This window comes from Gorilla gorilla, chromosome 12, assembly GCF_029281585.2.
Source record: "Gorilla gorilla gorilla isolate KB3781 chromosome 12, NHGRI_mGorGor1-v2.1_pri, whole genome shotgun sequence".
In the NCBI taxonomy this organism is placed as follows: domain Eukaryota; kingdom Metazoa; phylum Chordata; class Mammalia; order Primates; family Hominidae; genus Gorilla; species Gorilla gorilla.
Genome location: NC_073236.2, coordinates 38,242,054 through 38,269,952, shown reverse-complemented (window position 1 = coordinate 38,269,952; position 27,899 = coordinate 38,242,054). Strand labels below are relative to the sequence as shown.

At 49.3% G+C, this 27,899-nt stretch overlaps 1 protein-coding gene across 8 annotated transcripts; it reads left to right on the top strand.

The window, feature by feature from the left end:
- Positions 1-390: 390 nt before the first annotated feature.
- CHST10 (carbohydrate sulfotransferase 10) lies at positions 391-26,186 on the top strand. 8 transcript variants are annotated; one of them, XM_019021538.4, is made up of 8 exons: positions 391-698; positions 2,971-3,041; positions 9,370-9,487; positions 11,323-11,454; positions 15,368-15,459; positions 19,885-20,119; positions 22,414-22,519; positions 24,264-26,186. In XM_019021538.4, exons 4-8 carry the CDS (start codon positions 11,355-11,357, stop codon positions 24,799-24,801), a joined length of 1,071 nt encoding a protein of 356 aa, XP_018877083.2. In that variant the 5' UTR covers positions 391-698; positions 2,971-3,041; positions 9,370-9,487; positions 11,323-11,354; the 3' UTR covers positions 24,802-26,186. The 8 variants fall into 8 exon arrangements, with proteins under 8 accessions (XP_018877083.2, XP_004031552.2, XP_055234947.1 ...); XM_055378972.2 differs by having other exon boundaries at positions 409-698; positions 2,971-3,057; XM_055378967.2 differs by having other exon boundaries at positions 409-814.
- The last annotated feature ends 1,713 nt before the right edge of the window (positions 26,187-27,899 follow it).

Sequence of the window (27,899 nt, the reverse complement as noted above, 5' to 3'; positions counted from 1 at the left end):
CCCCTTTTACTAAGTAGGCTTATTAGAAAATGCTAGAAGTTACCCTTAAAGCAAGCAAGCGGCCTTTTTCCAAGTTGGGGATTTAAGAAATTTACTTATCTATTTTTTGTATTTTTCCAAGGTGGTTTTGTGTGTGTGTGTGGTTTTGTTGTTTTGGTTTGGTTTTTTGCCTTTTTCCAAGTTTGGGATTTTTTTTCTTTCTCAAAAAGCAAACCTGTTTTCTGGATGGAGGCCCAGCGGGACTTGTTCCGGCCGCAGGTCTCGGTCAGAAAGCACTCTTTTGCAGCGGCAGAAAGGGAGGCTCGGGATCCGGGCCTGGGGTCCCGCGGCCGCGCCCCTCCCCACTCCCTGCGGCCCGCTGGAACGCGCACGGCCGGGGACGGCGGCGGGGACGCGCGCGGGCAGGCGGCGCGCACGGCCGGATAGGCGCGAGGGGGCCGCGTGGGGTGGCGGCGGCGTCCTGGCCCCCAGAGCCGGTCTCGCGCGCCGGGCGTCTTCCTTACTTCCGCTGCCGCCGCCGCCACATCCCGGGACCCGACGGGCCGCGGCGCGGAGGCCTCGGGGCAGGGTGGGGCGGGCCTCCCGCGCTCCCAGGACCCCGCGCGCTTCGCCCACAGGCCCGGCGAAGCTCGACCCGCGCGGCGCCCCCAGGGCCAGGGGAGGAGCCTAAGGACCCGGACGAGCGCCGCTCCAGTAGGGTGAGCTCGGGGACGCGCAGGCGGGTGGGTTTCAGCGCCTGGGCCCCTCTCCCCGCCGCGGGGCGCACGGAAAAACCGGAGAACCTGCGGGTTTTGTCCTGGCGAGCCACATCCCGGTGTGTTTTGGCGACTTGAAGACCTCCCTAGTTCGCGGGAGTAGCGGGAAGAGCCTTCCTTGCGTTAATTATGCAATCAGAAGGCGTCCTTGTGCGGGATGCTGTGACCCACAGAATTATTGATATTGTGCGAGCCTACAATTTACTTCTTTCATCCTTGGCTGAGAATTTGCGTTTGTAATTGTCAATGGAGAGAGGAAGAAAGGGTTCCACTCGGGTCCAAGGAGCATGCAGAGGAAGGCAGGGAAGAAGGAGCATGTGCAGCCTTGGTGCGAGGGGAGTCAGGGGTGGGAATGCACGTTCCCTGCCTGAGGGGCCCCGGGGTGCCCTGAGCCTCTGATCTTCGCTGTCAGGAGGCCTGTCCGAAGTTGGAGGTTGAGGCATGCAGTTCTGCACTTCTGGCTGGGAAGGTGAACCAGGTTTTCCAAAAACTGTCATTTTTGCTTTCCAAGTCTGCAAGGCAGGAAAGGGTTGGGCAGTGAATGGAAAGTAGTGCAGCCAGGTTCTGGTTAGCTCAGCGGCAGGACTGTTATAACGGTGGGTTTTTTTGTTTGTTTGTTTTGTTTTGTTTTGTTTTGTTTTTTATCTGAAAACCAGAGTCTGGGGCTTTGGGCCATGAGGAGTTTTGGGTTATTGCATTGCTTAGAGTGCCAGAGTGAGAAATGTCTCAGACGCTGTTAAAATTAGGCAGCTCAGTTTAGCTCTGGCTCTCTGATCACCAACCACCTCCTCCTTCACTCTTTTCAGTGACTGAGTTAAAAAGAAAAGACACAGAGAAGTGGTCTTTCTCCTTCCCTCCCCATTATAATTAAGAGCTTAGTCCATCTTGGCTCAGAATTGGAACTCAGAATTCAGAATTGCTCTTGACCCTGAAGAATAGAATCTCAAAGAAATACCTGAGCAGAAAATTCTTTCCTTCGCTGAAATGAAAATTGGGGTGTTTGCAAAACTGAACAAAGAAAGGAAAGAATTTGTAAACATCACAGGCAACTTGCAGTTATATTCGGATCATTTTTCAGTGTTTGAGGAGTTTATACAATAAAAAGGTGAGAGAGAGCCAGGAATAGAAACAGGGGAGAGAGGTGGTTGCAGGACCTTAGAGACTGCAGAAACCCAGGAGTTCATTTTCTTTTCATACACGTCTGGATAACCTGGATGTGAGGACCATCAAATGCCGTACATGATGTTTCTGACAATGATGGACCACATATACAACAGTGGTCCCATAAGACTATACTACCTTATTTTTACTCTACCTTTTCTAATTTTAGATACACAAACACTTACCATTGTATTACAGATGCTTACAGTATTCAGTACAGTAACAGCAGTACAAGTTAGTAGCCCGGGAGCAATAGATGATTCCATATAGCCTAGGTGTGTGGTCAGCTGTACCATATAGCCTAGTTGTGTGGTTAGCTGTACTATCTAGGTTTGTGTAAGAACGCTCTGATGTTTGCAGAAGAACATCGCCTAACGACACATTTCTCAGAAGGTATCCCTATTGTTAAGTGATGAATGACTGTATATAAAGCTTAATCTTTCAATCGACATAATAGGAAATTGCTTTTAATTTTAACATTGAGTTCTTAGAGTAAAGGGAGGCAGAGAGAGACCGTGCTGCATGTGTCCCAGTCAGCTTGGGCTTTATTGTATGTTAAATGAGTTGTATGTTTATTTTGGTAGCTCTCCTAAATCCATGATCTAATTCCATGAATTTGGCTTGTTTCTGGTTATTTATGATATGGCATTTGGCTAAAATTTTCCAGGTGCTAAAGGTGTAAGGAGTACAAAAATCCAGAGAACATTTTGCATTGGAAGAATTGATCATCTTGTATAGGAATCCTATACCTATTTCAAACATATGAAACAGGCATAATTGGATTTGATTATTTTTGCTACAAAAAATGTTTCATTTTTCACACTAAGTTACATGGAAGAGTCTTTTAAACAGCTAGTGGTTTTGGTACATTTAGAATATTCATTTACCAAGAAATCCAAATATAACCTGTCTTTGTAAGAGACCCATTCTGCCAAATATATTTGAATCATCAAAATGGTTAACTATTTCCTTCCTAAGTATCAACCAAGTTGTATTAAGTAAGTTGATCTTGTAACTTTTAATAATGCTTTTTTTTTTAAATTTTCCTACCCAGTGACAAGAGGAACCAAGAACCTCAGTTCAGGGGAAACACAGCAAGGAAATGTGAGCCCCAGGCTGCAGAAGGTACATGAAGGAGAATGTGAGCTCATCAGTTATTTGAGCATGCCATTCAGTATTGTTCCTGCCTTTTTTCTTGCCTGTGCAGATTTTAAACTCTTGATTAGGAGTATGTAAATGTGTGCTTAGAAACGTTTCCTTAAATATAATAATAGGAGCATGCTCTGAGGCTGGGATTCTGTGAGTTAGTACCTGTTGAGACCTGTGCTTGGTACAGAGTGAACCCCATACAGGTGTTTACTGTATATTATTATTATTGTTCATGAAAACCTGTCTTAACTACAGGTGTATTTCTCACTGGACAGTTAAGAGTGTTTTCATTCTCCTAACTAAGGGTGGTTAATCGTTCCAAGGCGGTATATTGTAAGGATGACAACAGAGAAGACAAAGGAAATTTCTGTACGCAGATTGAGAGAAACATTTACTATGAATTTGAAAGTCTCAGTGACATGCAATAGAACTTTATAGTATAAATTCATATGCCACACTTTGCATTATGGAGTTGTAATTTAATGATTCTATTGATAGGGTAATGCACTGTAGTTCAGAATGTGCTCAGGGTTGACGGTGAAATGTCCCCGTTTCTGCAGCCCTGGTCTGTCTAGTTCTCATCTCCCCTGTCATCCTCCTGGGGTTACCAGTTCCTTGTACATTACCAGGTTTGTGTGTGTGTGTGTGTGAAGTTTCCTTTAGAGTCTGGCTGTGTTTTAAAAGTTGAGCCCTGGACATGTGATCCCTGGTATGTGTATGAGGTGAGGTTGTCAGTAAAGGGCCATTGACAGGCCTCCTCATCTGACCCACCCCTGTCCCTGCTTGCCCACTCTGCATGAGGAGCACTGGCCTTCTTGCCACTTTTGGAATTCTGGGACCCAGACCACAGTCTTTGCCCAGGGGTCTGCATGGCTTGCTCCCACAATCTGTCCTGCCTTTTCTCAACATCCTGCCCATGCCCTTGTTTATTAGCCACTGCACCTGTCATCTGGCTTGATCATATACATTGATCACTTGATTTGTTTATGGCCCATCTATGTCTATTAGTAGGAAGCACTGTGAGAGCAGGGTATGTGTGTTGCTATATCCCCAGGGCCTAGAACAGCCCCGGCTCAGAGGAGGGCTTTAGTAAATATTGCTGAATGAAAAAATGTCTGGAAAAAGGCTGGTTAAGCAGAGTTAAGTGGGCTTATTTACCATGGGACTTTTCAGAAACTTTAATAAGTGAATGCGCATATTAGAAGTGGGGCCTGGCAGGTGGGAGGCAAACTCATCAGCAGAGTAAGAAAGGCGCTGTGCTTCTGGATGACAACTCAGACATGGGGAAAAGCTGCTGGCGGGAATGGTATTGGCAGCTGAGCAAAATGAATTTACAAGTTTCCTTTTCAAAATGCAGGGGAGGAAGGATTTGCATCAAGAGATGGTAATAGTAACATTTCCATTGTTAGTTATTACAAACATGTACAATGTGTGCTATTTATCTTTTATTTAAGGTGGGGAAGGGGGAAGATTAGGGCTTCTTGTAGATTCTTCCTTCCCTGACCCTGCTTTCCCCATAAGGCCTTAAGTTCTTCAGCTGCCAGTTCAGCCTTGTGGGTTGAACTGAGGAACCAAACCCTCTGGCTTGGTTTCAGATCCTGACATCTTGACTTGTGAAAATCCCATTTAATGACTGGAAGTAGGAAAGCTCTGAAGATGGATATGCAGATTCTAGGGGTCAGGAGGCTCTGTTCATGGCCTGTGCCATGACCGAAGGGAGGGTGTGCAGGGGCTCAGGTTCTGCTCCCACCATTAGCTCTAGAGGCACTCTGAGAGTTGTCTTGGCTCCTTGAACAAAGGGGAGTTAATTACAGAAAATGCCAGGCTTTTTAAAGGCCATTTGTTCCCTAGCTGTAGGGAGAGCAGCAGCCCTTGGCAGAGCCCTGAGGAAAGACTCTTTATGTCAGGCCCCAGTCCTCTTGTAGACAGAAATAATGAGCCTTGGTGGTGTCATCCTCAGATAGGAGGCAAATCCCATGGTGAAATTCTGTATTCAAGGAAACAATGCAGAGAATGGGGTGGACTTAGAGGAGCTGGGGTGAAGTGAATTTGGAATGCCTCTCTTTTAAAAAAAAAAAATGGGGCAGAGTTTTGTGTTGTTTTCCAAAGTCAGACAAAGCCTAATTCTACAGAGTCTAGTTAACCGTAGATGGGAGGGCTGGAAAGGAGAGTAAGATGAAGGCAGTGATGGAAGGTCTTAGATTCTAATTAAACCTCTTTTAGCTGTGTATTTGGAACACTTGTAATTCAGAGCATCAATAGACTCTCGTTGACTAGATGCTTTTTTGCTGCCAATTTTCCTTCTTAAGATGGAAGGAGTTGGTGGGAGAATGGCATTTATGCCAGAATGCCTAGAGTCTGCATTTTAACAAGATCCCCAGGGGGATTCATGTAGGCATTAAAATTGAAGAAGGGGTGAGGTCCTGGACCAGCAATTCTCAGTCCCAGCTGCTCATTAGAGTCACGAACAGAGCTTTTAAAAAATGCCTGGGTACTGCCTCCAGAGATTTGTGTTGTCTTGGCTGGGGTATTCTTGGGGCCCGGGGTATCACTGTGTTTCTTGGAAGTTTCCCAGGTACCGCCCCAGACATAAAGCCAGACACCTTCAGGTAGATGTCTAGATTCAGAAAGCACATAATCCCGAAGCAAATGACACCACGCTTAGCTGGGCACACCACTCTTTAGGATTCATCAAAACCCACCACACCAGATAATGTGGATCCTCGTAGCTCATCCGCTGGCTTCTAGAGCCACGGCCAGAGATGATGGGATGTGGAGCACCCAACCCGGGTTGCTTGTGCCGGGTTAGAATTCTCCCTCCTCCATGAATGAAAATGACCTTGAGACCGGGCAGTGGCTGAGTGGGCATTTGCTTTTTGTACCTCTGACTCTGCTGCTGAAGAAACTTTCAAAATTTAAATCAGATCATGACATCACCACCCCTCTTTTCATGTAAAACTCTCTTCAGGGGCTCCCATTGCTTGCAAAGAAAAGACCATAATAGCTCTGGAAGGCCCCATGTTGTCTGGCCTGCATCTGCCTCAGCCTGTGCCCCAGAACTCCAGCCACATGGGCCTGCGTTTAGTTACTCAGGGGCCCATTCCCTTGGCCTGGAACCCTGCCCTTCACCTTAGGTAACTGTGCTGTCCCAGACCACTCTGCCCAAGGCACGTCCCATTGTATTTTCTCCCCACAGCACCATGTGCCTCTCACACCATCAAGTACCACTCCTCAGATAGATTCTTTCCTTCGTGTGGGCCTGTTGGACGACAAGCTCTGTAAGGACAAGAACTGTGTGTGTTTGGTTAGGGACTCAGGGTCATATCCTTGGCAGCTGTTTTACTGGATGAATGAATACACTGGATACTGGATAATGAATAATGAGCTTGAAGTCATTATTTTTAGGTTATTTTGTCCTTAAACTTGTATGTACATACACACCTACTCATGTTTGAGTGCTGTATTTTGTAAACTGTAGAGATATTGGACCTGAGAGAAGTGGGTATTTTGAGAGAGGACTGGGCTGTAGTCTTACTGGTTCTGATTGGCTCATGTAGGATGTGACTTGTAGAACAAGTCCCAGTTTTCTAAATTTTTAGCTAGGCCGGGTGCGGTGGCTCACGCCTGTAATCCCAGCACTTTGAGAGGCCAAGGCAGGTGGATCACTTGAGGTCAGGAGTTCAAGACCAGCCTGGCCAACATGGTGAAACCCCATCTCTACTAAAAATATAAAAATTTTCCAGGTGTGGCGTGCCTGTAATCACAGCCACTCAGGAGGCTGAGGCAGGAGAGTCGCTTGAACCCAGGAGGTGGAGGATGCAGTGAGCCAAGATTGCACCACTGCACTCCAGCCGGGGTGACAGAGAGACACCCTGCCTCAAAAAAAAAAAAAAAAGAAAAGAAAAAAGAAAAAATGCTTATTACAAATATTTAAAATATGAATTGTATAAAGTACAAAAAGAGCTCTTACTGTCCTCTCATGATTTTATTCTATGTATTACATATATGTGTCTATGTTTGTATATGTGTGTAATCATATATATTTCACACATACATGATTTTTTTAACAAATGGGATCATACATTCCATCCTGCAACTTATCTTTTTTGTTTACTGGTTATCTTGACACTTTGGATATGGATCTATGTCATTGGCTTGCTTTTCATCATAGAGTTTTATTTGAAATGAAAATGTTTTTGGACTTCGGCATGATTTCCTAAACCCCCCAATCAATGTGTTTTCAGTAGTAAGTGTATTTGAATGCATATACATGCTGTGGCTTAGATCATTTTGTTTTCAAATAATACTGAAGTCCTCATAGCATTTGGTTGTTTTCTAGTCTCAGTTAATGGATATTAAACATAGAACTGCTCGGTGGAGACTAGAGAAATATTTTGAGGTTGAAAGGGGGCCTCATTCTTGAAAAAGCCTGGAGACCCTCAGGGAGAGGGTTGGGCAGGCTGCCTCCTGAAGTACCTTTCCACGTTCCTGAGTTCTAGTAAGTTGCTCAGTTGACACAGTCATTCAGCAAATAGTGATTGTTGGCTCATGGTGCGCCAGGCACTGTGCTGGTCCCTGCTGTCCTGACCAGCATGAGCCCACATTCTGCAAGGAGAGCAAATGGCACATAGCGAGAGCATCTGGACTGTGCTGGGTGCAGTGGAGGAAGTGGAGCAAGGTCAGGTGGTGCAGAGCGGTGCTGGGGGTGCCACCTGGGTGGTGATGAGGCAGAGCTGACTCTTCCTCTGCTGCCCATGGGAAAGGGAGCAGGCCCTGCTTACCCCGAGTGTACAAGAAGCCCAGTGGCCGGGAGCAGCTCCTCAGAGAGCTCCCTCCTGGACCCCGCAGTGACTGCCCACAGGCTCTGTGGCCTGCAAGGGGCTCTACAGCCAGATATGGGCATGCTGGCAGGCAGCTGTGCTTGAAATGCTGATAGGGGCCTGGGGTATAATGCTCTTCTCAAGAGAGTGGTTTTGGCAGGGCTAGGGTTTTGCCCCTGAGGCTTTGCAAATCCACATCCCCCACTGGAGTCTCCACGTGTCCTGGTACCATCCCGGGGACAAGAAGCAGGGAAAAAGCAGGGGAAGGAGGTGGGAACCCTGCAGTCCACCCTTCTCCTGTCCTAATGGAGTGGCCAGGGAAGGGACTCTCTGTATATCTTAGTTTAGTAAGAGTTTGCAGAAGTCAAGTTAAAAATGGATTTTTTGAAAATGAAATACCCATGTGAAAGAACACATTGGATGATACATGGTCAGTTGCATGATTGTTGAGAAGGTCTTCTGACTGATGAGTGTGCGGGTAACTGTTTGTTCCTGTGGATGAAAAATGGGAGCCCGAAGAGCTCTTCAGTGACACACCCACAGCCACCTAGCTAGGGAGAGGGTGAGTGTAGACCAGTCCCTGACCTCCTGCCCGGGTGAAAGACTAGCTACGGAGACGGTGAGTGCAGGCCAGTCCCTGACCCCAGCCCAGGTGAAAGAAGCTAAGAGCTCCTGACTTTAAATGAAAATCCAATACTTAGGAAGGCACATATGGCTTCAGGAGAGTGCACCTCTCAGTTTTCAACTCATGTAGATGGAGAAATCCTATCCCTAGGCCACCTGGCTTCCTGGAGAGCAGAAGAGGTGCTCTTCATTTTCAGGTAAGGCTTCATTATCTTCCCGCTTTATCTGCAGATGAGCTCAGTGGGCGAAATCATATTAGATTCCTTCAGAAGACTAGTTCCATTGGAAAGATTTGATTCTTAAACTATGAAAACCTCCAAAGTGCTGTCCTGAGGCCCAGCAAGGGTGATCAGGGGTTGGAAGCCTGGAGGGAATGAGCAGAGCAGGCAGTGGAATGTGCAGTTCCCAGGTCCTCCTGCCACATGCTCTGCAGAGTCAGCGCGTCACGTGCAGGAGGGAGGCAGTGCCTCTTATCACTGTTCCCTTTTTCATAGCACTGATCCTAGGAGAGGGTGGGTTGCAAGCCCCAGGACACTCAGAGCCAGGACCTGTCTGTTCAGAATTGCATGCAACCTGCGTGGTACATCCTGTTCCTTTTACTCCCTCCCCAACCCACCCTGGAGCCTCTGCTGCTTGGTTAGAAATGGCCTGCAGCTGGCATTTTTCAGGGGGGTGCTCTCACTGTGACCCATGAGGATGGACCCCCCTGAGTGCACTGTCTTAGAGGGATGAGCTCAGTGGACTTGGTACTGCTGGGCCCTGCATCCTCTGGCCACAGTCTAAGCCTCAGTTTCTTGAAGGGAGGTTAGCAGTTGCTGGAATAAGAGTGTGTCTTGTTTTTTTCTCTCTTCTTGGTGTAGACCCTACTGTCGCATTAATTTCTGGCAACCACACTGAGAAGGGTGTAGATTAAGCTGGAAAATCACGAAGAGTGCCAAGGGATTGGTCAGTTTTTACTGGGGGTCTGCACCAGGCCAGGTGGGTGCTGGTTTTTTGTCTACATTGTCTCATTTAATCCTCATGGCCACTCTGAGGTAGTGGTAGGAGGAGGGCCTTCTATTAGAGATGGGACATTGAGGCTTAGAGAGGTTAAGTGACTTATGGAGTCACAGAGCTAATGGGTGTGAGCAGGGATTTGAACCAAGTCTGGGGTTCTTTGTGCCTCACTATCTCTGACAAGGAGTGGCGGAAGGAGGAGGGGATTGTGGGATGGAGACAGGAGACAGGACAGCTGGCTTCCAAGGAATTTGGCATGCCCCCTGCTGGGTGGTGTTGCTGATAAACTACAGTACACTCGGTTAAATGTGAAGTTCAGAAAACAACACATAGGTTTTTGTTTTTGTTTTTTTTAGTATAAGTATATGTAATATTTGGGACATACTTTATACTAAAAAAATTAACTGAAATTAAATCTAACTGGGTATCCTGTGTTTTTATTTGTTCAACCCGACTTGGGGAACCTGGGAAGGACACTGGGTCTCATATCTGGGCACAAAAAATACTGGTTTTGGGGGGGAGTATAAGTATGTCTTATGCAATATTTGGGTTATACTTACACTAAAATTTTATGTTATCTGAAATTCAATCTTAACTTGGGGGGTGTCCTGTATTTTTATTTGCCTAATCAGGCAACCCTATTGGTGACCCCAGGAAACACACGAAGCCTTATACACGGGCACCTGAGGGTGGTTTGCGAGCCATTCGGAGAAAACCCAGGCAGCTTGGCAGGTGGTGAGCTCCCCACTGCAGGCTGTATTCAGGTGTGGCCGGATAACCACGTGGTGGGTGTGTCATGGATCCTATTTGCATTCCAGATGCCTGGTTCCTGTGAGATTCTAGGATTTAAATGTTGAGACAAGGAGAGTGATTCACCTGGGTCTTCATGGAGCTCTGACCCACCCAGGGTTAGGAGGCTCTCTCTCAAATTATTTGCCATCAGCACTGTGTTGAGGGGACCACTTCTCCCTGCCATGCAGAAGTGATGGATGGCCTCAGTCAGTTGGTGGAAGCCAGCTCAGCCCAGGGTCTTGTCTGTACATGGAGAGCTTTGGCTTGAAGAAGCACTGTGTTAAAGGTGAAATGAAACACACTTTCTTGTGTCACCTGCCAAGAACTGACAGTGACTTCCCAGTTCTTTATGTGCCTCCTGCAGGAGAGTGTGGCTTCTGTGCCAGGCTGAGGACCGACATGCCCCGTGTTGCTCCCTGGCTGTGACAGCATGAAAAACACCCACCTCAGTGTTCTACCCAGGCCGTTGCTGGCAAGTGGGTGGAGGCGAGAAGCGTCAGTGTTCATTCCTTTGCTTTTTTAGAGCTTCTCTAGGTGTGGCTACATCTTGTCAGCCAGTCAGAATTTTAAACACAGCCAGCTCATAATTGCCCCAGCATGGCTTCTGCCCACTATGAATGACCCTCAGCTAAGGCCTAGTCCTTGGCAGGCCTCTTCCTGCCACCTGCTTCCAGACCATCGTGGGAGCTCACTGGGACCTTAGCCTGGGCCCAACAGGAGTCAGGGATCAAATGTGCAAAGGAGTCTTATTCTGTGTTCTGAGAACACACGGAGGTGGTCTTCTCTCATTATCATGTCTCTCCATTAGGGTGTTCTAAATTTGATTTTATTATTGAATCAATCATTTATATTATTAATTCAATATGAAATGTTAAATGCCAAGTCAAACTACCTATTGTAGCAGTGGAAAAAAACGGAAATATTTGTGCTGATACTTACTGACTGAAATCACCTGTCGTTTTCATTCCTCTTTGTTGACTTGATGTATTTGTAAGCAGCAGGGGCATCTCGCTTGTGTTTTCCAGGAAGAGTCAGTGAATGGCTGCGGTGTGACAACATGCACCACCAGTGGCTTCTGCTGGCCGCATGCTTTTGGGTGATTTTCATGTTCATGGTGGCTAGCAAGTTCATCACGTTGACCTTTAAAGACCCAGATGGTAGGTATGCTTCATGGTGGAACGAATTTTGGCTAATTTAGACCTAGCTGCAACACTGTTCCTAGGTACATGCACAGATGACTTCTGTCACAGAGTCAAAGGACTTTCATGCCAGCAGGGACCTTGGAGGTCATGGCCTCTGTTCCTTCATGTTACAGAGGTGTGAGGGGAGGTAGGGTGGGAGGGGCTGGAGGGTCTTTTCAAGCATCTCCTCTGGAGGAAGGAAGCTGCTCTTTGTGGCTGAGGCCTGGGTGGTGCCTGGGAGCAAGGAGCAGGGTCTCCTCCCAGCAGCACAGTGGACTTATGCCTTGCAGCAGGGCACCTCTCAGGCTCGCAGTTGGGAATTCTCTTTGCCTCATGTCATCATGAGAGGTGCAGCCTTAACTGCTTGGCATGCCCGTGTGGTGGCCACATGTTTGAAGGTCACCCTCCATGCAGTGGAGGAGGGTCATTTAAATGTATGTCTTCAGGTTGTCTTGAAGGCTTTCTTAGCTCTCCTTTACTGAACATAAGCATTCAGATGAGGACGGACAAAGAGCGCCAGATTGGGTCTCAGAATGCTGATTCTACTTCGTGCTCTTGTCATTTGCTTATCTACATCACAATGTTTCTTCCACCAAATGGACACCCTGCCTGCTCCGGCACCGCCCATGATTGCCCTGAGCATGGTGAGGTGCTCTGTGGTCTGTGGAGTGCTGGATATGTCCAAAGAGGTGTGTGATATGCTCTCCAGCCCCGAGGCCACTTCATTGAGTGGCCAAGCAGGCAAGCACGAGGAAGCCAGACACATGGAGTCATTGAAGTCCTCATTTGTGCCGTGGATTGGCCCATTCCTTTAGGCTGATTGGGAGATACTGGGGAACGTGGATGAGCACAGCATCTTTACTCTGCACCGTACTTTGTCCTCCTGCCGATGGTGGCCTTGGAAAGGGGCAGTTAGAGATGCCTCTGTGCCAGCAGTTCTTCCTGGAGGCTGCACTGACCTATGCTGTCTGTGTGGGACAGGCCCCTGCTGCACCCCACAGAGCTCCCAGGCATGTCCCTGGCTGTGTCAAGGACTGCCCGATGTCCTACACCTCCTGCCCCATCCTCTCTCTGCCCCACCTTGTCTGCAGAGGGACAGCAAGGTTAGAAGGGAGGTCTGCAGGGAAAAGAGGGACACCCTGAAATTAGCCCACATGGTGGTTCTCCCCATGACAGTTGTTGGGCCCTGATTGGCTGTCATCACATGTCCTGCCTCATCCTCCAGGAGCCTTGGAGAGAAACCTGTGAGGTCTGCACAGCCTCGGGAGGTGATATTACACCTGCAGGTATCTGGGCAGGTGTCACGGAGCATGACAGCTCACGCCCGGGACTCGGGGTTCCGTCAGCAGAGCAAGGGTCGATTCTTGGAGGGTTGCTGGAATGTGACACGATGATCTCAGTTTGACAGTTTGGACATTTCCATGGCAGCTTCAGCACAGTGCCATGCCACTGAGAGATCCCTCCTGAAGCCCTAGAGCCGGGTTCTCATCCCCGCAGCACTTCAGAATCACCTGTGGGACTTTACAGACCTGCTGCTGCTTGAGACCCAGTGAAGGAGAATCACTAGGGGTGGGGCCCAGTTGAGAAGCACAGTGGTAGATCCTAGCTGGAGAACTGAAGAGAAACAGAGCTGCTGAGAATAAGAAATAGGTGTTACTCAGGATTCTCCTAAATGTCACCTCCTGGTATGGAAGGCACTCAAAAGGCAGGTCATGAGGTTAAATTGTTTATGGTTTATTTTGCTTAAAAAAGTAGGAGTAGATGTAATACATTTTAGTGAGACTTCTATAGGTAATAGTTAAATAAGACTTGTGCCTTTGTGTTTTACTGTTATCTGGCAGAATGGCCTCTAAAGAATGCCTTGTTTCCCAGCGGCATCTGGTAAATGAGGTCTCATTCTCCTTTGATGTATCAAGTTTCGTGCTGAATGTTTTCAGTGTAGACACTGATCCTGGAAGCTAAGCAGGGGTAGGCCCGGTTAGAAAAAAAGCAAGTGTAGGCGCAGAACAGGGCTTTGTGAAGCGGAGAAAAGGAGTGGTAGGGAGTGTTAGGAGATAAAACCTATGAAGAAAGATGAAGGGCTTTCAGATTTTACACCTGGAGAGGAGCACCGCAGCGGTCCTTAATACTGCCTGTGAGATCTTTCCAGCGGGCTGCCTTCAGGCGAGTGGAAGGGGGCACTTCCCCTGCCCTGTGAGATCTCGTGTGGCGTGTGGGTGCTGGGTCACTGAGATGGGAGTGCTGCCCCTGACCCCGAGGCAGGGGCTGCTGGTGGTGAGGATACTGTTGGCCGCACAGTGTGCAGTGAACTCAGTGAGAGTCTTCTGTTGTGGGCCCACTCCCGTTGCGGGGTGACCACCACAGCACTACCCAGCCTGCCTCACTCGCGTGAGATGTTACCTAATTGTCCCAAGGGACCTGGTTAGGTTAGGATCCTGAAGGTGGATGTCCGCCAGCTGAGTTCTGGATACAGGATGCGAGCTGGCACCCATCATCTTGCGAGTGCACAAGGACGCTGGGCTGAAGCATCAGGAGCATTTACACTCAGAGCCTGCCCCTGCAGGCGTCAGAGAGGCCCTGGGCTGGGGTGGTGTAGGCCTCTCCCCTGGAGCCTGCCCCTCCAGCACTGTGCTTTAGAGAGTGTGTCCCGGAGCCTGGATCTTGGGCAGCACAGGAACCCCTCTAAGCTCGTGGCCATAAAGGGTTTCTCACGTGTTGGAGTTTATTTCACACACGTTCACGGTGTTTTTGATTATGAACCAGAAGCCCATTGTGAAGTGTCAAGACCAGGAAATAACAGACGCGGCAGTGTCCATGGTGGGGAGTTCCATTTCCTGGAAAGTGCGTGGAGAAGCCTTGGCCTCAGTGCTCCCGGGCTGCTCCTTTCAGCTCTGTCCTCTGGGACAGGGCCAGCCTCAGAACCCCCATCAGTGGTGTGCATGTTCTTCTCACCTACCTGCCTTTCCCGGTTTCTCCTGCCACTGGAGCCCCTAGGAAGAGCATGGTTGTCGTGAGTTGCTGTTTAAAGCAACACTTACTTTTTTTAGTGTTACAGTTTCTGTTCAGCTCAGCAGTGGAGCCAGTGATATTTGTGGCAATGATTTATCCTCAGCAAATTTCAGTATCATATTGAACTAGGATCAGGTGTTGTAACTAGACTTTCTCATAAGAAAATAAATCCCCCTCAGCGAAGGGAATGTGATGGAATCATAATGGCAAGACTCAAAATGATGCCCTTGTGGACCTGGTTTGTGTTTGTAGGCTCTGGTTTTTCCTCTCCTGGTTGACTTCCTCATTGGTTCTGAGCCGCTTGAGGGCAGAGCCTGTGATGTGAAGGTCTCTGCAGCCTTGACCATCTTTGCATGTACTTATTTGCCATCTGCGGATACTCTCCAGTGAAATGTCTGTGTGTATCGTACCTATTTTCTAATTAGATTGGTTGGTTTTTTAATTGTTGAGTTTGAGGATTCTTCATATATTTTAGATAGGAGTCCTTGGTTAGATAAGTGGTTCATAAATATTTTTTCCCTATCTGGAGCTTGTCTTTTCCTCCTCTTCAAATGGGCTTTCACAGTGTAGATTTTCTCTTTGGTTGTTTTTTAAAAAGATTGATGGTTTTATGTTTCACATTCAGGTCTGTGATCCACTTTGAGTTCATTGTTGAATAAGGGGTGAGGTTTGGATCAAGGTTTGTTCCGTGTGTGAATGTCCAGGTGCCCCAGCACCATTTGTTGGACAGACTGCCCTCCTCCGCTGAATGGCTTTTATGGCTTTGTCAAAAGGCATTTGGGCGTCTTTGAGAGCTTCTATTTCTGGGGCCTCTGTTCTGTCCCATCCACCTGTGTGCCTTTTCCTTTTAGAGAAGACATTCAACCTCTCTGTCTTCCAGTGTACAGTGCCAAACAGGAGTTTCTGTTCCTGACAACCATGCCGGAAGTGAGGAAGTTGCCAGAAGAGAAGCACATTCCTGAGGAACTGAAGGTGGGCACAGCCAGGCCATGGTCCTTGTCCTCTCGAACACGGCACCCCTGTCACGGGGAGCTGGCCTTCCCCTGTGGCTGGTTACGCTTGTCATCACGTCTGCGTTAGAGCCTTTTCCTGTGTTACTTCTCCATATTAGTTCACCTTGTTAATTTCCATTTGGGAGAGGCACAGGTCACGTCTATTTTTGTGCCCCTCACAGAGCTCTGTGCATCAGGGCTGCTCTGTCACTGTTGGTTGTGCAGCATTCCTGACCAGCTGAACGTAAGCCTTGCCCGGGGAGCCGAGAGTATTGGGCAGGGTCAGGAGGAAACCAGAAGTGGGAGAAGACATCTCACCCAGTCATGGGGTTTTAGAGTGAAAGGGGGCCCTGGACAGCAGAACAACTAATTCAGCCTCCGAATTGTGTGGATGAGAGAACTGAGCCTAGAAAAAAGGTGGATCCTCCACAGTCCCATGGAGTTCCTGGCGGAGCCCAAGGCTGCTGACTTCCACCCAGCCCTTGCTGGCTTGACATTCTGGCTCCATGGCTCTCTGCAGGCTTCTTGTGCACCTAAATTCCTGATCATTCCCTAGCTGGGGTGAGGGTGCACTCTGGAAGGCCTCTCACTTCCTAACCCCCATTCTGGATCTAGAGGGTTGAAGTTGCAATTGTTCCAGAAGGAATGAAATGGGTACAGCGAGCCCTAAAAATATTTTTAGCCCAGAATCAAGCCGTAGAGGTGGGGACAGCTCCTATCCATGGGTCACAGTGTAAGGATGAGAAATTAGAACTCAATAAACATAGAAAACATACACCAGTCAGTAGAGTGCTGCTGGAGGTTACTTCTTGTAGGACATTGATGGAATGGAGGCTAAGTTTACAGAACTCTGAGACAGCGTAAATGTTGCTTTTAGGTTGAGGCATCCCAGGGTAAGAAAATAATTTGGATGGGGTACAGAAACGAAACCAAAAAATCTTATGGGAAATAGGAGAGTGGCTTTAATAGGATGGATTTAATAGGAAATCAAAGTTACATGGATAAAAACAAAGGTAGGGTAAGCCTTTGGCAAAGTGTCGCAACAAGGTTCCCTCAAGGATGCCACACCCTGTGAGGAAGAGGGCGGTCATCTTGGTGCTCCCTCTCCGGGTGGAGGGTGCTCCCGGAGAGATTGCCAGCCTGCAGGAGTCATTGCAAATAAAAAGACTGCGCCTGAATGTGCTTTACAGTTTGCAGTGTACTTTACGGGGTTTCAATCTCATTGGTCTTCTGAGCCGCCCTCTGAGGTATATTTTTATTCTGTTTGCATTTGGGAAACATGAGGCTCAAGGAACTGTGCTCACTGGGTCAGTATCCCCTGGACAGCAAGTTGTGGGCCTGGGCTTTGAACTCAGTGTCCTCTGTGCCCCTCTCTTACCCGCTGCCCCAATCATTCTCATGAGACTCAGATGGGAGGTGAGGGAAGTGGGGGATGTCAGAGGTGATGTCCGCTGAGGCCACATGCCGTTAGGTGACACCAAAACTCAGCATGTGTCTTCTCACAAGAAAGGGGATTTATCAACATGATCAGATTCTGTAGCTCACCTTTAAAAGTTTATTTTGGCCAGGTGCGGTGGCTCACTCCTGTTATCCCAGCACTTTGGGAGGCCGAGGCGGGCAGATCACCTGAGGTCAGGAGTTCAAGACCAGCCTGGCTAACATGGTGAAACCCCATTTCTACTAAAAAATACAAAAAATTAGCCAGGTGTGGTGGCATGTGCCTGTAATCCCAGCTACTCGGGAGGCTGAGGTAGGAGAATCTCTTGAACCCAGGAAGCGGAGGTTGCAGTGAGCTGAGATCGTGCCATTGCACTCCAGCTTGGGCAACAAGAGTGAAACTCAGTCTCAGAAAAAAAGTTTACTTTGTGCAGGGTGTAGCCGAACGTTTGAATGGAAAATAGGAAATAATATATGTCTTTAAGTTGGCTTTGTATATTTCCAAAGGGAAAAAAGAAAACAATGCTTATTCTTACACACAATTGAACAAGAAATCTTTTTTCTTTAGCTGGGCATGGTGGCTTACGCCTATAATCCCAGCACTTTGGGAGGCTAAGGCAGGAGAATCGATTGCGCCTAGGAGTTTGAGACCAGCCTGGGCAATATACTGAGACTTCATCTCTACACAAAATACAAAAGTCAGGTGGTTATGGTGGTGTGTGTTTATAACCCCAGCTACTTGGGAGGCTGAGGTGGGAGAATCACTTGAGCCCAGGAGTTGGAGGCTATAGTGAGCCATGATTGTGCCACTGCACTCCAGCCTGGGTGACAGAACAAGACCTCGTCTCTTAGAAGAAGAATTTTTGTCTTTGTCTCTAATGCTTTGCTCAAAGAAAAGCCATATCTAATATCTTTTCTTTGTTCAAAGAAAAGCAGTATCTAAAAGTGCAGAGTTTTCTGCATTTTCTAAAGGGAACTTGTTGGGAGGTGCTCTCTCCTGATGCGCTGTTCTTGAGTGCCATCCATGATCGGGGTTAGGTTTGGAACAGAGAGGGAGGAGAAGACAGAGAGGCTCTTTTGGGATAAGTGAGCAAGAGGTGGGATGGATGAGGAAATGAGGTTAAACGAGACCCATTCTTGTAAGGGCAAGGAGAGTGCCTGGCGTGGCTCCTGGTTTTCCATGGTGGGTGGAGGGCCCGGGCAGCCGCTGATGCCCTGTGGGGAGGAACGGAGGCCACTCTGCAAAGGGGCCTCTCGCTTCCCCAGTGTCTTCATCTCGAAAAGCAGGCAGTCAGTAGCCCCCAGGATGCTCTTCCCACCACCAGGGAATCCCAGGAAATTCACTTAAACACACAAGGGAGAAAGCATCCTGGCCAGAGGTCATGAGTGTAAGAGAGTTTGGTTACAGTAGATCCATAAAGGAAGAGCTGGGTGGGGGGCCCTGAGGGGGGACCTCTGTCATCCTGATAGTTCCAGCGTCCCGGTTCTAGTGTGTTCTAGAAGTCTTACGTCCTTCTCATTTTCTAACTGACGTTGTCCCCTGGGAGGACAGGTTGTTAAAACTACCCTATAAATGGATTTCCTGGCAAGCCTAGTGCATTTTAAAAGATATAACAAGGATATCTGGGTCCATTCAATACAATTATTCGGAAGGATCATCTGCTTTGAAATTTTGGGAAGTTCTGTGTAGCTTTAAGAGATAGATGTGGCCGGGCGTGGTGGCTTACGCCTGTAATCCCAGCACTTTGGGAGGCCAAGGTGGCGGATCACAAGGTCAGGAGATCAAGACCATCCTGGCTAACACAGTGAAACCCCATCTCTACTAAAAATACAACAAAAAATTAGCCAGGCATGGTGGTGGGCACCTATAGTCCCAGCTACTCGAGAGGCTGAGGCAGGAGAATGGCAGGAACCCGGGAGGCGGAGCTTGCAGTGAGCTGAGATCGTGCCACTGCACTCCAGCCTGGGCCACAGAGTGAGACTCCGTCTCATAAAAAAAAAAGAGAGAGAGAGAGAGATGTAGCAGCTGAAGCCTTAAAAATGCTGAGAAACAGGGCCACAGCTAGAGGGGGCCGATGGGGTTGGTGGAAGCTGCCCTGCTATTCAGGAATGCCCTCAGGATGCCTCCAGAGAACAAGGAGGTGTGAGCAGCACGGGGACTTTAACTCACCGAGGACAGGGGGCCTCTGAGCAACTTCTGTGTGTACTGGCACATCTCCCTGTGCCCCTTCCAACCCATGCACACACAAGGCCTCTCACATTACAGGTATTCTCTTAGGTTCTAAAACAGCCCTGAAAAGAATGGACCAGCATGTAGAATTTGAGCTTTTTCATCTTTTTCCCCCTAGCTAGAGGATTCCAAACTTCTTACTTTGGTTTTTAATTTTTTTTTTCCCCCCCAAGACGGAGTCTTGCTTGCTCTGTCGCCCAGGCTGGAGTGCAGTGGTGCGATCTTAGGCTCACTGCAACCTCCACCTCCTGGGTTCAGGTGATTCTCCTGCCTGAGCCTCCCAAGTAGCTGGGATTACAGGTGTGCACCACCACATCCAGCTAATTTTTGTATTTTTAGTAGAGATGGGGTTTTACTATCTTGGCCAGGCTGATCTCGAACTCCTGACCTTGGGATCTGCCCACCTTGGCCTCCCAAAGTGCTGGGATTACAGACATGAGCCACTGTGCCCGGCCTTATTTTGTTTTTTAAAGACAAGCTTCTCTCCAAAGACATCCGATGAACCAAGCTTGCATTCATTTTCCTTGCCCAGCCTGCCGATCGGGCTGGTGGAGAGGCTCTGAAGGCCTCGTGAGGGGGCTGGGGATAGTGGGTGTCACTCTGTAGACAGACAAGGAAGGGAAGAAGAGAAGGCCCCAGATGGAAAGGAGGGGATAGACCAGCAGGAGCGGCTCTGCTTGGCCCGGTCCTGCCTCCTTTAATGGTCCCTGGGCCTCTTCTGCTCTGTGTCACCTGCAGCCAACTGGGAAGGAGCTTCCAGACAGCCAGCTGGTTCAGCCCCTGGTCTACATGGAGCGCCTGGAACTCATCAGAAACGTCTGCAGGGATGATGCCCTGAAGAATCTCTCGCACACTCCTGTCTCCAAGTTTGTCCTGGACCGAATATTTGTCTGTGACAAGCACAAGATTCTTTTCTGCCAGACTCCCAAAGTGGGCAACACCCAGTGGAAGAAAGTGCTGATTGTTCTAAATGGTGTGTGTGGGTCCGCTGAATGTCCATCTGGGAAGGGTCTTGGTGGCCGGTGCTGAGGAGGCTGGGGAGGATAGCAAGGAGGAGTCACAAGAGGGCTGGTTTGACCTGAAAGGACTGGTGGCCTTCCAGACAGGCCTGTTTTTGTTGTTTCCTGTTAGTGTTGTGCCTTACAAGTTAGTGGGGCTCATTTAGACACCGATTCTTTTCAAAGGGGCACAGCCACAGTCCAGCTCTCCTCGCCTGTCACAGCAGATCCTCACTTTAGGTGGCTCACCCACCCCCAGGCCCCCCTCCTTTGTCTCTTCAGGTTCCCTGTGCTGATGGTTATAGTCACCCACTCTGTCCCACATCCCCAGGGCCCCACACTCTCAGAGCCACCAGGAAGCCTCACGGTCACCCTCTGTGCAGTGAGCAGGGCTCACACCGTAGAGCCTGGGAGGGGAGCCCTGGCCCGGGGCCTGGAGCCTCTTTACCTGCAGACCAAGCGTTCTGTGCCAGCGAGCAGGAAGAAATTGTACCCCATTTCACACTAAGCATCTGTGTTCAGAGGATTGAGTCAGCTTGCTTCAGGAAACCTGATGTTTGCTAGGGAACAAATTAGATCATCACAAAGTAACCTCATACACTGCAGTTTTGATTACTCACTACTCTTTTTAGAGACGTCTATTTATTTAAATTCCAATTAGTCTGAACTGATCCTAATAATTATGGGCTCTGCTTATGAAATTTAGCTTCAGACAGGAGTTAGTTCCAGTCAACAGCAGTGGGACTCCTGGGTCAGGAATCGGATTTTGGGGCACCATGGGTAGGTGGCCCTGAGGCTCCATGTCCTGCTTGCCACTCCTGATGCTGCCCACAGAGTCGGTGGTCACTCCTGGCCACTGTTTGGCCTTCGCAGGGATTGGCTGGGAGAGAGAATGGTGGCACCTCATCTTCTGGTTGTCACATATAATTAATGTGCTTCTGCAGTGATTGGATAGCATGTTGGGTTTTCAGAAGCAGAATGAGGCTGCAAATCGAATTGAAAACAAGGAATATACAAAGGCTCACAAATCAGCCACCACAGTGTGAAGCAGCATACTTTAAGAAGTAAACACTCACTTAGAAGGGCAGCATAGAAATCAGAGCGGGCTTGCTGGATCATGTAATACAGAAGCGGGTGGTCCTTGTGGCTGTCTTCGGTAACCACTAGTGCACCTGGATGGGGACAGGTGCATGAATGGGCCCATATGTGGACCCACAGAGCTGGTTCTGTCATTGTCCCCTTGAGAGCAGTGCTCCCCACTCCTAGTTTACAGCCATCCATAGCATGTACCGCAGAGTTCTGGACTGGGCTTTAAACACTCGGGGGAGGAATCAGTAAAACAGACAAGACTGTGTCCACTGGTCAGATGGCCCAGGGAGATTCTTCCCTGCCAGGACTCCAATCTTAACCCTGGAGGATTAACACAAAGATGGATATTAAGGCTTACAGAGACTTGGAGAAAACCTCAGCATACTGACAGTGTATTTCCATTTGTCTGTATTGAGAAAAGAGTGAAAAACCTGCTCAGCCACCAACCCTAGGATGGTCTCTGCCCAAGTTCCATTCAGCAGCCTGGACCTGCACTGGTCCCTGATGACAGACCCTGGCTGTTGGCACGGCCCTGCCTTCTCGACACACCTTGTCCTCTTTTGACTCCTGTCTCAAATGTATCACAGCTTCCATAGCTTAGTCAGATTTTTCCAGCATCAAAAGGTCTTTGCTCTTTGCCAGCCTGGGATGCTGCTGGGGTACCTGAGAGCCACTGTGGGCCAGGGGCATGTGGTGCTTGGAGAGCTTAGCCTGTCTATGGGATGGGGCTGTGAAGTTGCTGTGGGCATAAGTTAGCATGACATTCCAAAGTCCTGCTTCTCTGGCATTTTCCCCCAGTCTCAGAGTAGAGTAAGTGTTGCTGGTGTTAGGAATTCTGTTTGCATGCAGCGATCTTCGTCTAATGGCAGATTTAGCCCAGTTAGGTCCATTGCCAGGGGTAGGCACTGCCAGCATTTCCACTCCTGCTCCCTCCCCCTCCTCCCTGAAATCATCAGTTTCCTCTAGTTGGCTTATGGATTCCCAGAAGCTTTTCTTCACTTGTTCATCTTGCTGGTAGAAGCAGTTGAAATTCAAAGACCTAAACTTGGATATTGGGGGTGGGCTTGTCAGGCACACGTGGGGAACATGGGGCCCAAGGTAAGGACGAGGTAAGGACATGCCCTTCTCTAAGGGGCGCACTGGAGCAGCCAACCCGCCTTCCTTTCCGTTTACTTCCCAGGAGCATTTCCTTCCATTGAGGAGATCCCTGAAAACGTGGTGCACGACCACGAGAAGAACGGCCTTCCTCGGCTCTCTTCCTTCAGTGATGCAGAAATTCAGAAGCGGTGAGAGCAGCTTCCTCAAAGGGGAGGGGGGAGTTTTGTAAACCTGAGAAGAAATTTGGGAAAAACCCCAGGCTGAGTTCTGTACTTGGCAGATTGATCGGAGGACCACAGAGGGCTGTCGGTTTGCATCAGTGAGAGGCAGCTAAGCTACACCCCCCATTCGGCGCCTCAAAACTCTCAGTTCCTTCTGAGAATTTCCAGCCTTACCTTCACACAGTCCATTAACATGAAGGTTACATCATTTTATTAATAGAAATTAGCAGGCAACTTTGTTCTGCTTTGGTAAAGTTTTATAGATTGCTTGCTGAATATGATCTTTTCTTTATAAGAAAGGGATTTGGATTGCAGAGACCTCACTGAGTATTTGATTCTCCCAGAGGCATTGTGCCCACTGCTGTGGGAGCTGCCCCTGGAGTGGTTGTGTGGGCTGCATCCAGCATGGGCAGGGTAGAGAGACGGAACCCCTGATTGCAGCAAGGATGGAGTCCAGGCTGGGCGCAGTGGCTCATGCCTGTAATACCAGCACTTTGGGAGGCCGAGGTGGGCGGATCATTTGAAGTCAGGAGTTCAAGACGAGTGTGACTGACAGAAACCCCGTTTCTACTAAAAAAAAAAAAAAAAATAGCCCGCTGTGGTGGCACACACATGTAGTCCTAGCTACTCAGGAGGCTGAGGCAGGAGAATCGCTTGAACCCCGGAGGCAAAGGTTGCAGTGAGCCGAGATCTGGCCACTGCACTCTAGCCGGGGCGACAGAGCAAGACTCTGTCTCAAAAAAGAAAAAAAAAAAAAAAAAAAAAAAGATGGAGTCCTTAGCTAATAGATGAGAAAGTTCTCATGTAGTAGCTCTCAGGTGGCCCAGGAGAGCAAGGCTGAAAAGGAGTGAGGATGCAAAAGCAGCAGCTCACGTCAGGTCACCAGCTGGATTTTGCCTCCTGGGTCTGCAGCCACCTGCCTTGCATGGCGCCTGCCCTGCATGGCACCTGCCCACCCTTACAACCCTTACCAGAGATGCTCCTGGTGAGGAGTGTCCTGCTGTTGCCCTGAGCACTCATGGGGCTTTTGTGAGACTCAGTGAGTGAAGACACACAAAGCACAGAGAGCAGTTTCTGGCCTGTTGTAATCACGCCGTGTTCTGTGATGTCACTGTTGTCATTGTCTTTGTCATCGTCACTGCTGCCGGCCCTCCTCCCCAGGGCCATGCTCTGCTGCCACCCGCTTGCAGCTCACCCAGACCTGCTCCTGCCCGCTGGAGCATGAAGCCTGACTCTCCGTTTTCTCTTGCCCCCCTTCCCCTGGCAATTTGAATTGAATTTTTAAAAATATGCCCTTAAAGTAACTTTCCCTGGCACCATCTATTCCTGACTCAGAGTTCCTGCCCTTATGATTTTCTGCCCAGGAACAAAATTTGTAAACATTCTTGAAGTTTTGAATCATTCAAGTAAAACAGAAGGTAGATTAAATAGATGTCTTCACAGTGACTGCCTATGATGAGTACTGTGGCCTTGGACAGGTAAAGTTTTCCAAGCCTCTGTTTTCTCACCTGCAAAGTGTGGTAATAACAGGATTAATCCACAGGATCTTGGAGTAGATTAAGTAAGAGACGTGTGGAATGCATTCATGGCAGCCTCGGCACATGAGGGTCCCATACACAGTGCTGCGCTCTGCTCGTTCCTCCCTCTCCCGCCCCATCAGCTGTGACCTCCTGTGGCATCAAGTTAACCTCTTGTTCATTTTTTTCCTTAGATTGAAAACATACTTCAAGTTTTTTATTGTAAGAGATCCCTTCGAAAGACTTATTTCTGCATTTAAGGATAAATTTGTTCACAATCCCCGGTTTGAGCCTTGGTACAGGCATGAGATTGCTCCTGGCATCATCAGAAAATACAGGAGGAACCGGACGGAGACCCGGGGGATCCAGTTTGAAGATTTTGTGCGCTACCTCGGCGATCCGAACCACAGATGGCTAGACCTTCAGTTTGGGGACCACATCATTCACTGGGTGACGTATGTAGAGCTCTGTGCTCCCTGTGAGATAATGTACAGTGTGATTGGACACCACGAGACCCTGGAGGACGATGCCCCATACATCTTAAAAGAGGCTGGCATTGACCACCTGGTGTCATACCCGACTATCCCTCCGGGCATTACCGTGTATAACAGAACCAAGGTGGAGCACTATTTCCTGGGCATCAGCAAACGAGACATCCGACGCCTGTATGCCCGTTTCGAAGGGGACTTTAAGCTCTTTGGGTACCAGAAACCAGACTTTTTGCTAAACTAATGCATAAGACCTATGAATTCAAATATCTTTATTAGACCTGGGGCTAACCAGGTGAAGATCGGAGCCCAGAAATGACCCTTCCTCCACCACACCCCTCCTTTTAGGACGCCCGGGGTCTCCCACAGGCCTGTGAGTTGCCTCGGCATATGACGCAGGGCCCCGACTGTTACAACTTAGTTTGGATGTAAGATGCTCTGAGGACCCTGCCCACACCCCTGCGTGCATTAGGATGTCGCTGGCCTTTGCTCACCTCAGAGGGGAGAAAAGGCTAAAGATTTGCAGTTTGACAGCCCAGCAGGGAGGAAGCATCACACAGCATTAGGAGCCATTTCCCTCAGGTGTTAAGGAAGGGGATGCCCCTGAGGTTCTCCTGGCTAGTCGGGGTGGCTTCACCCATCACTGATGGGTTGCAGGAACAGCACCCAGGACTCTGAGGAGGGACAGAGAAGCAAGGGGGCTGCTGAAATCACAGAGACTTTTGCAGCATCAGATCTGAGGAGTAAAACGGCACCTCTGGCCTTCGTCTTGGTGCTGCGACAATTGTGGAGGCAAAGCATTCTTTCTGTGACTGTTTTGTTCCTGTAGACAGTCAGCGATGGCCAGAGGGTGGTGTGGTGTCCAGGGGTCCATCCTTCCAGAATCCATGCCTGTGTAATGCTGGTCCATGCTTCTGAACCTGTGTCTGCCAAGCGCCTATTTCATTCGGCACAAGAGATACGATTTTAGAAGGTGAGGGGAGGGGAGGCTTTTTCTACCTGAGAAGGGGAGTGTCTTTGAGGGCCTTAAAAGGACCATGGCCCAGGAATGGGGGAGCTGGTTGGGCTTGGAGCTCAGGCTGCTGTGGATCCCGGCGCATCAGTTCTGACTTGCCTTACCTGGGTGGACAGCAGTGAGTCTCCACCTGTCTTCTCCAGGGAGCTCCCATGTTGGGGCTGAAGACGAGCAGGGGCAACATGCCAGCATCACAGAATTCAGTGTAGTTTACACATTTCGATTCCTTTCATCTCAGCAAAATGGGCACTGCCAGAGCCATTTCTGATCACACCACCATCCTGGACCATGTGACTGGAAGGTGGGTAACCAAGTTCACCAGCAATAAAACCCAGGGCCCAGGTAGCCTCCAGCAGTGCGGCTTCCTGGCAACAAGGTAGGCCCTGGTGCAGGGCAAGCTGCAGCGACCATTTCAGATACCGTCCACAGCCAGGACGTCTGAGAACTGGGACAGTTTCCTGGGATGAGTGCCAGCTTGAGCCTGCATGGTGCCGCCAAGCCCGGGGTGGAAGAGAGAGCCAGGCTTCGCTTCAAGGCAGCCTCTACCTTTTCTCAGAATGGTTTCCTGATTGTGTCAATGTGAAAGTTAAATAAAATTTATGTGCCAAACCTGACATGAGCTGCGGTTCTGGGAAGGGTGCCTGTGGCCACGCACGCCCCAGGCAGGTGGGGTAGGCAGGTGCGCACGCATGCATAGCTGCTCAGGGTAAGCAGACCGCAGGAGGCCCAGCCTTCAGCCGCCATGGACACGCAGGGCCGAGGACGCCACGCTGGGTTATTTTTCTGTAACGTTTAGCAAAGTCTTGTTACAATTTCAGACCAAATGAGCTGATTGATTACCTCTTTGCTGTTTGGAATCTAACTGTGGATCTGTATATGAATGGAAGGCCTTAAAGCTAGTCTTAATTAAAATAGTGTTTTCCCTCAGAAACAAAAGTCTGGCCCCTGGGATGGTTTCTTCCTCCCCTTTGGCATTTGGGTCATTTTCCTAACATATTTTGCCACACAAGTGGAGATTGCTACCATAGTATCTCCTGGACATCTCACTGTGTCCACAGCAAGGATACCGCCAAGCACGGCGGCCCACCCCGTTCATTTCTGCACAGCCAGCACCCCCACTCCCCTGTCCCCTGACTTCTTTCTGAGGCTCCAGATCCACTAACTCCGTCCTCAGCTTACAGCAGGTGGTGCACCTCCTTCTGCCCCCTGAGGCACCACCATGTGGAGGGCTCTGCTACCCTGTCTGGGCGTTCCTCAGGACTGGGCTGGATGGTGGCACAGCTCATTCCCAGGCAGTGACACCAGGGTGGGGGCGGCTGGAGTAGGCAGGCCCAGGGGGACCTCTGCACTAACAGCCTGGGTTTGAGAGAAACAAACAGCGACCCTGCCTCCAGGAAGTGGTGCTAGGGCCCGGAGGGCAGTTCCTAAATTAGGAAGTTTAGTAATACGAGGTTGACTTAATGGGTTTGTGTCTTAGACCGCTTCTCTCCTACTGGATTTCACTCCTAGTGCGTGTCAGGTTTATTGGTCTTGTGTTGAGAACCACTACAGAGAAACGCCCAGAGCTGAGATGAGATTTGATTTTCACAGTGGCTGACTGGGTGCACACGAAGGTGTGCACTCACGGCCTGCAGGGCACCCAGGTGGCCTCTGCCCTGGGTTCCTGAAAAGAAGAGCCTCTAACACAGCACTGGGGGGGGTCCTCCCTTTCACCCCCCAGCTTTCTCACTCTAAACCCCGGCATGCTTTTCCCATCTGGAATCTCCAGAAGCAGGGAACAGAAAGGGAAAAATCAAGACAGCAGCTAAATGTGAGGCGAAGGCAGCCTATTGGACTAAACTCAAATTATGCAGCATAGTTTTCCAAGCTCCTCGGAGATGCCGAGACCCTCAGCAGGATGGTGCAGTTACAGGGCTGAGCAGAACCGCAGGCTCATAGGAGATAAGAAGCCTGGGAAGTGCCAGGACAAGGCTGCACCTATCCAGCTTCAGTCAGGAGGCTTCAGGCAGGTGAGGTAGCCACACTTGGGGAGCATTACAGAAGGGTTGGCCAGAGGAGAGGATGCCCAGGGGGATGGAAGCTGCATCCAAGGTATGGCGGGTCGGCTGTGAAAAATGTGGGCACCCAGACAGGCTGGGCAGCATCACATAGGGCTTCCGGGGTGTGCTCTTCCCCTCTGGGAGGAGGGGCAAACACAAGGCAACCAACAGCTGTGATGATTGGGGTGATGGGGGGGTGTCCCCAAAGCTGAGGGAGGAGCATGCACCAGTACAGACTCACACCCCTACAGCAAGTAGTTGGTGCCTGGAGGGGAAGGGCAGGTAGCT

What these genes read in the sequence shown, in the direction of transcription:
- CHST10 (XM_019021538.4), top strand. Translation starts at nt 11,355, where the DNA reads ATGCACCACCAGTGGCTTCTGCTGGCCGCATGCTTTTGGGTGATTTTC. An exon ending in GACCTTTAAAGACCCAGATG is followed by an intron (nt 11,455 to 15,367) that starts GTAGGTATGCTT and finishes TCTGTCTTCCAG; the next exon opens with TGTACAGTGCCAAACAGGAG. An exon ending in GATGCAGAAATTCAGAAGCG is followed by an intron (nt 22,520 to 24,263) that starts GTGAGAGCAGCT and finishes TTTTTTCCTTAG; the next exon opens with ATTGAAAACATACTTCAAGT.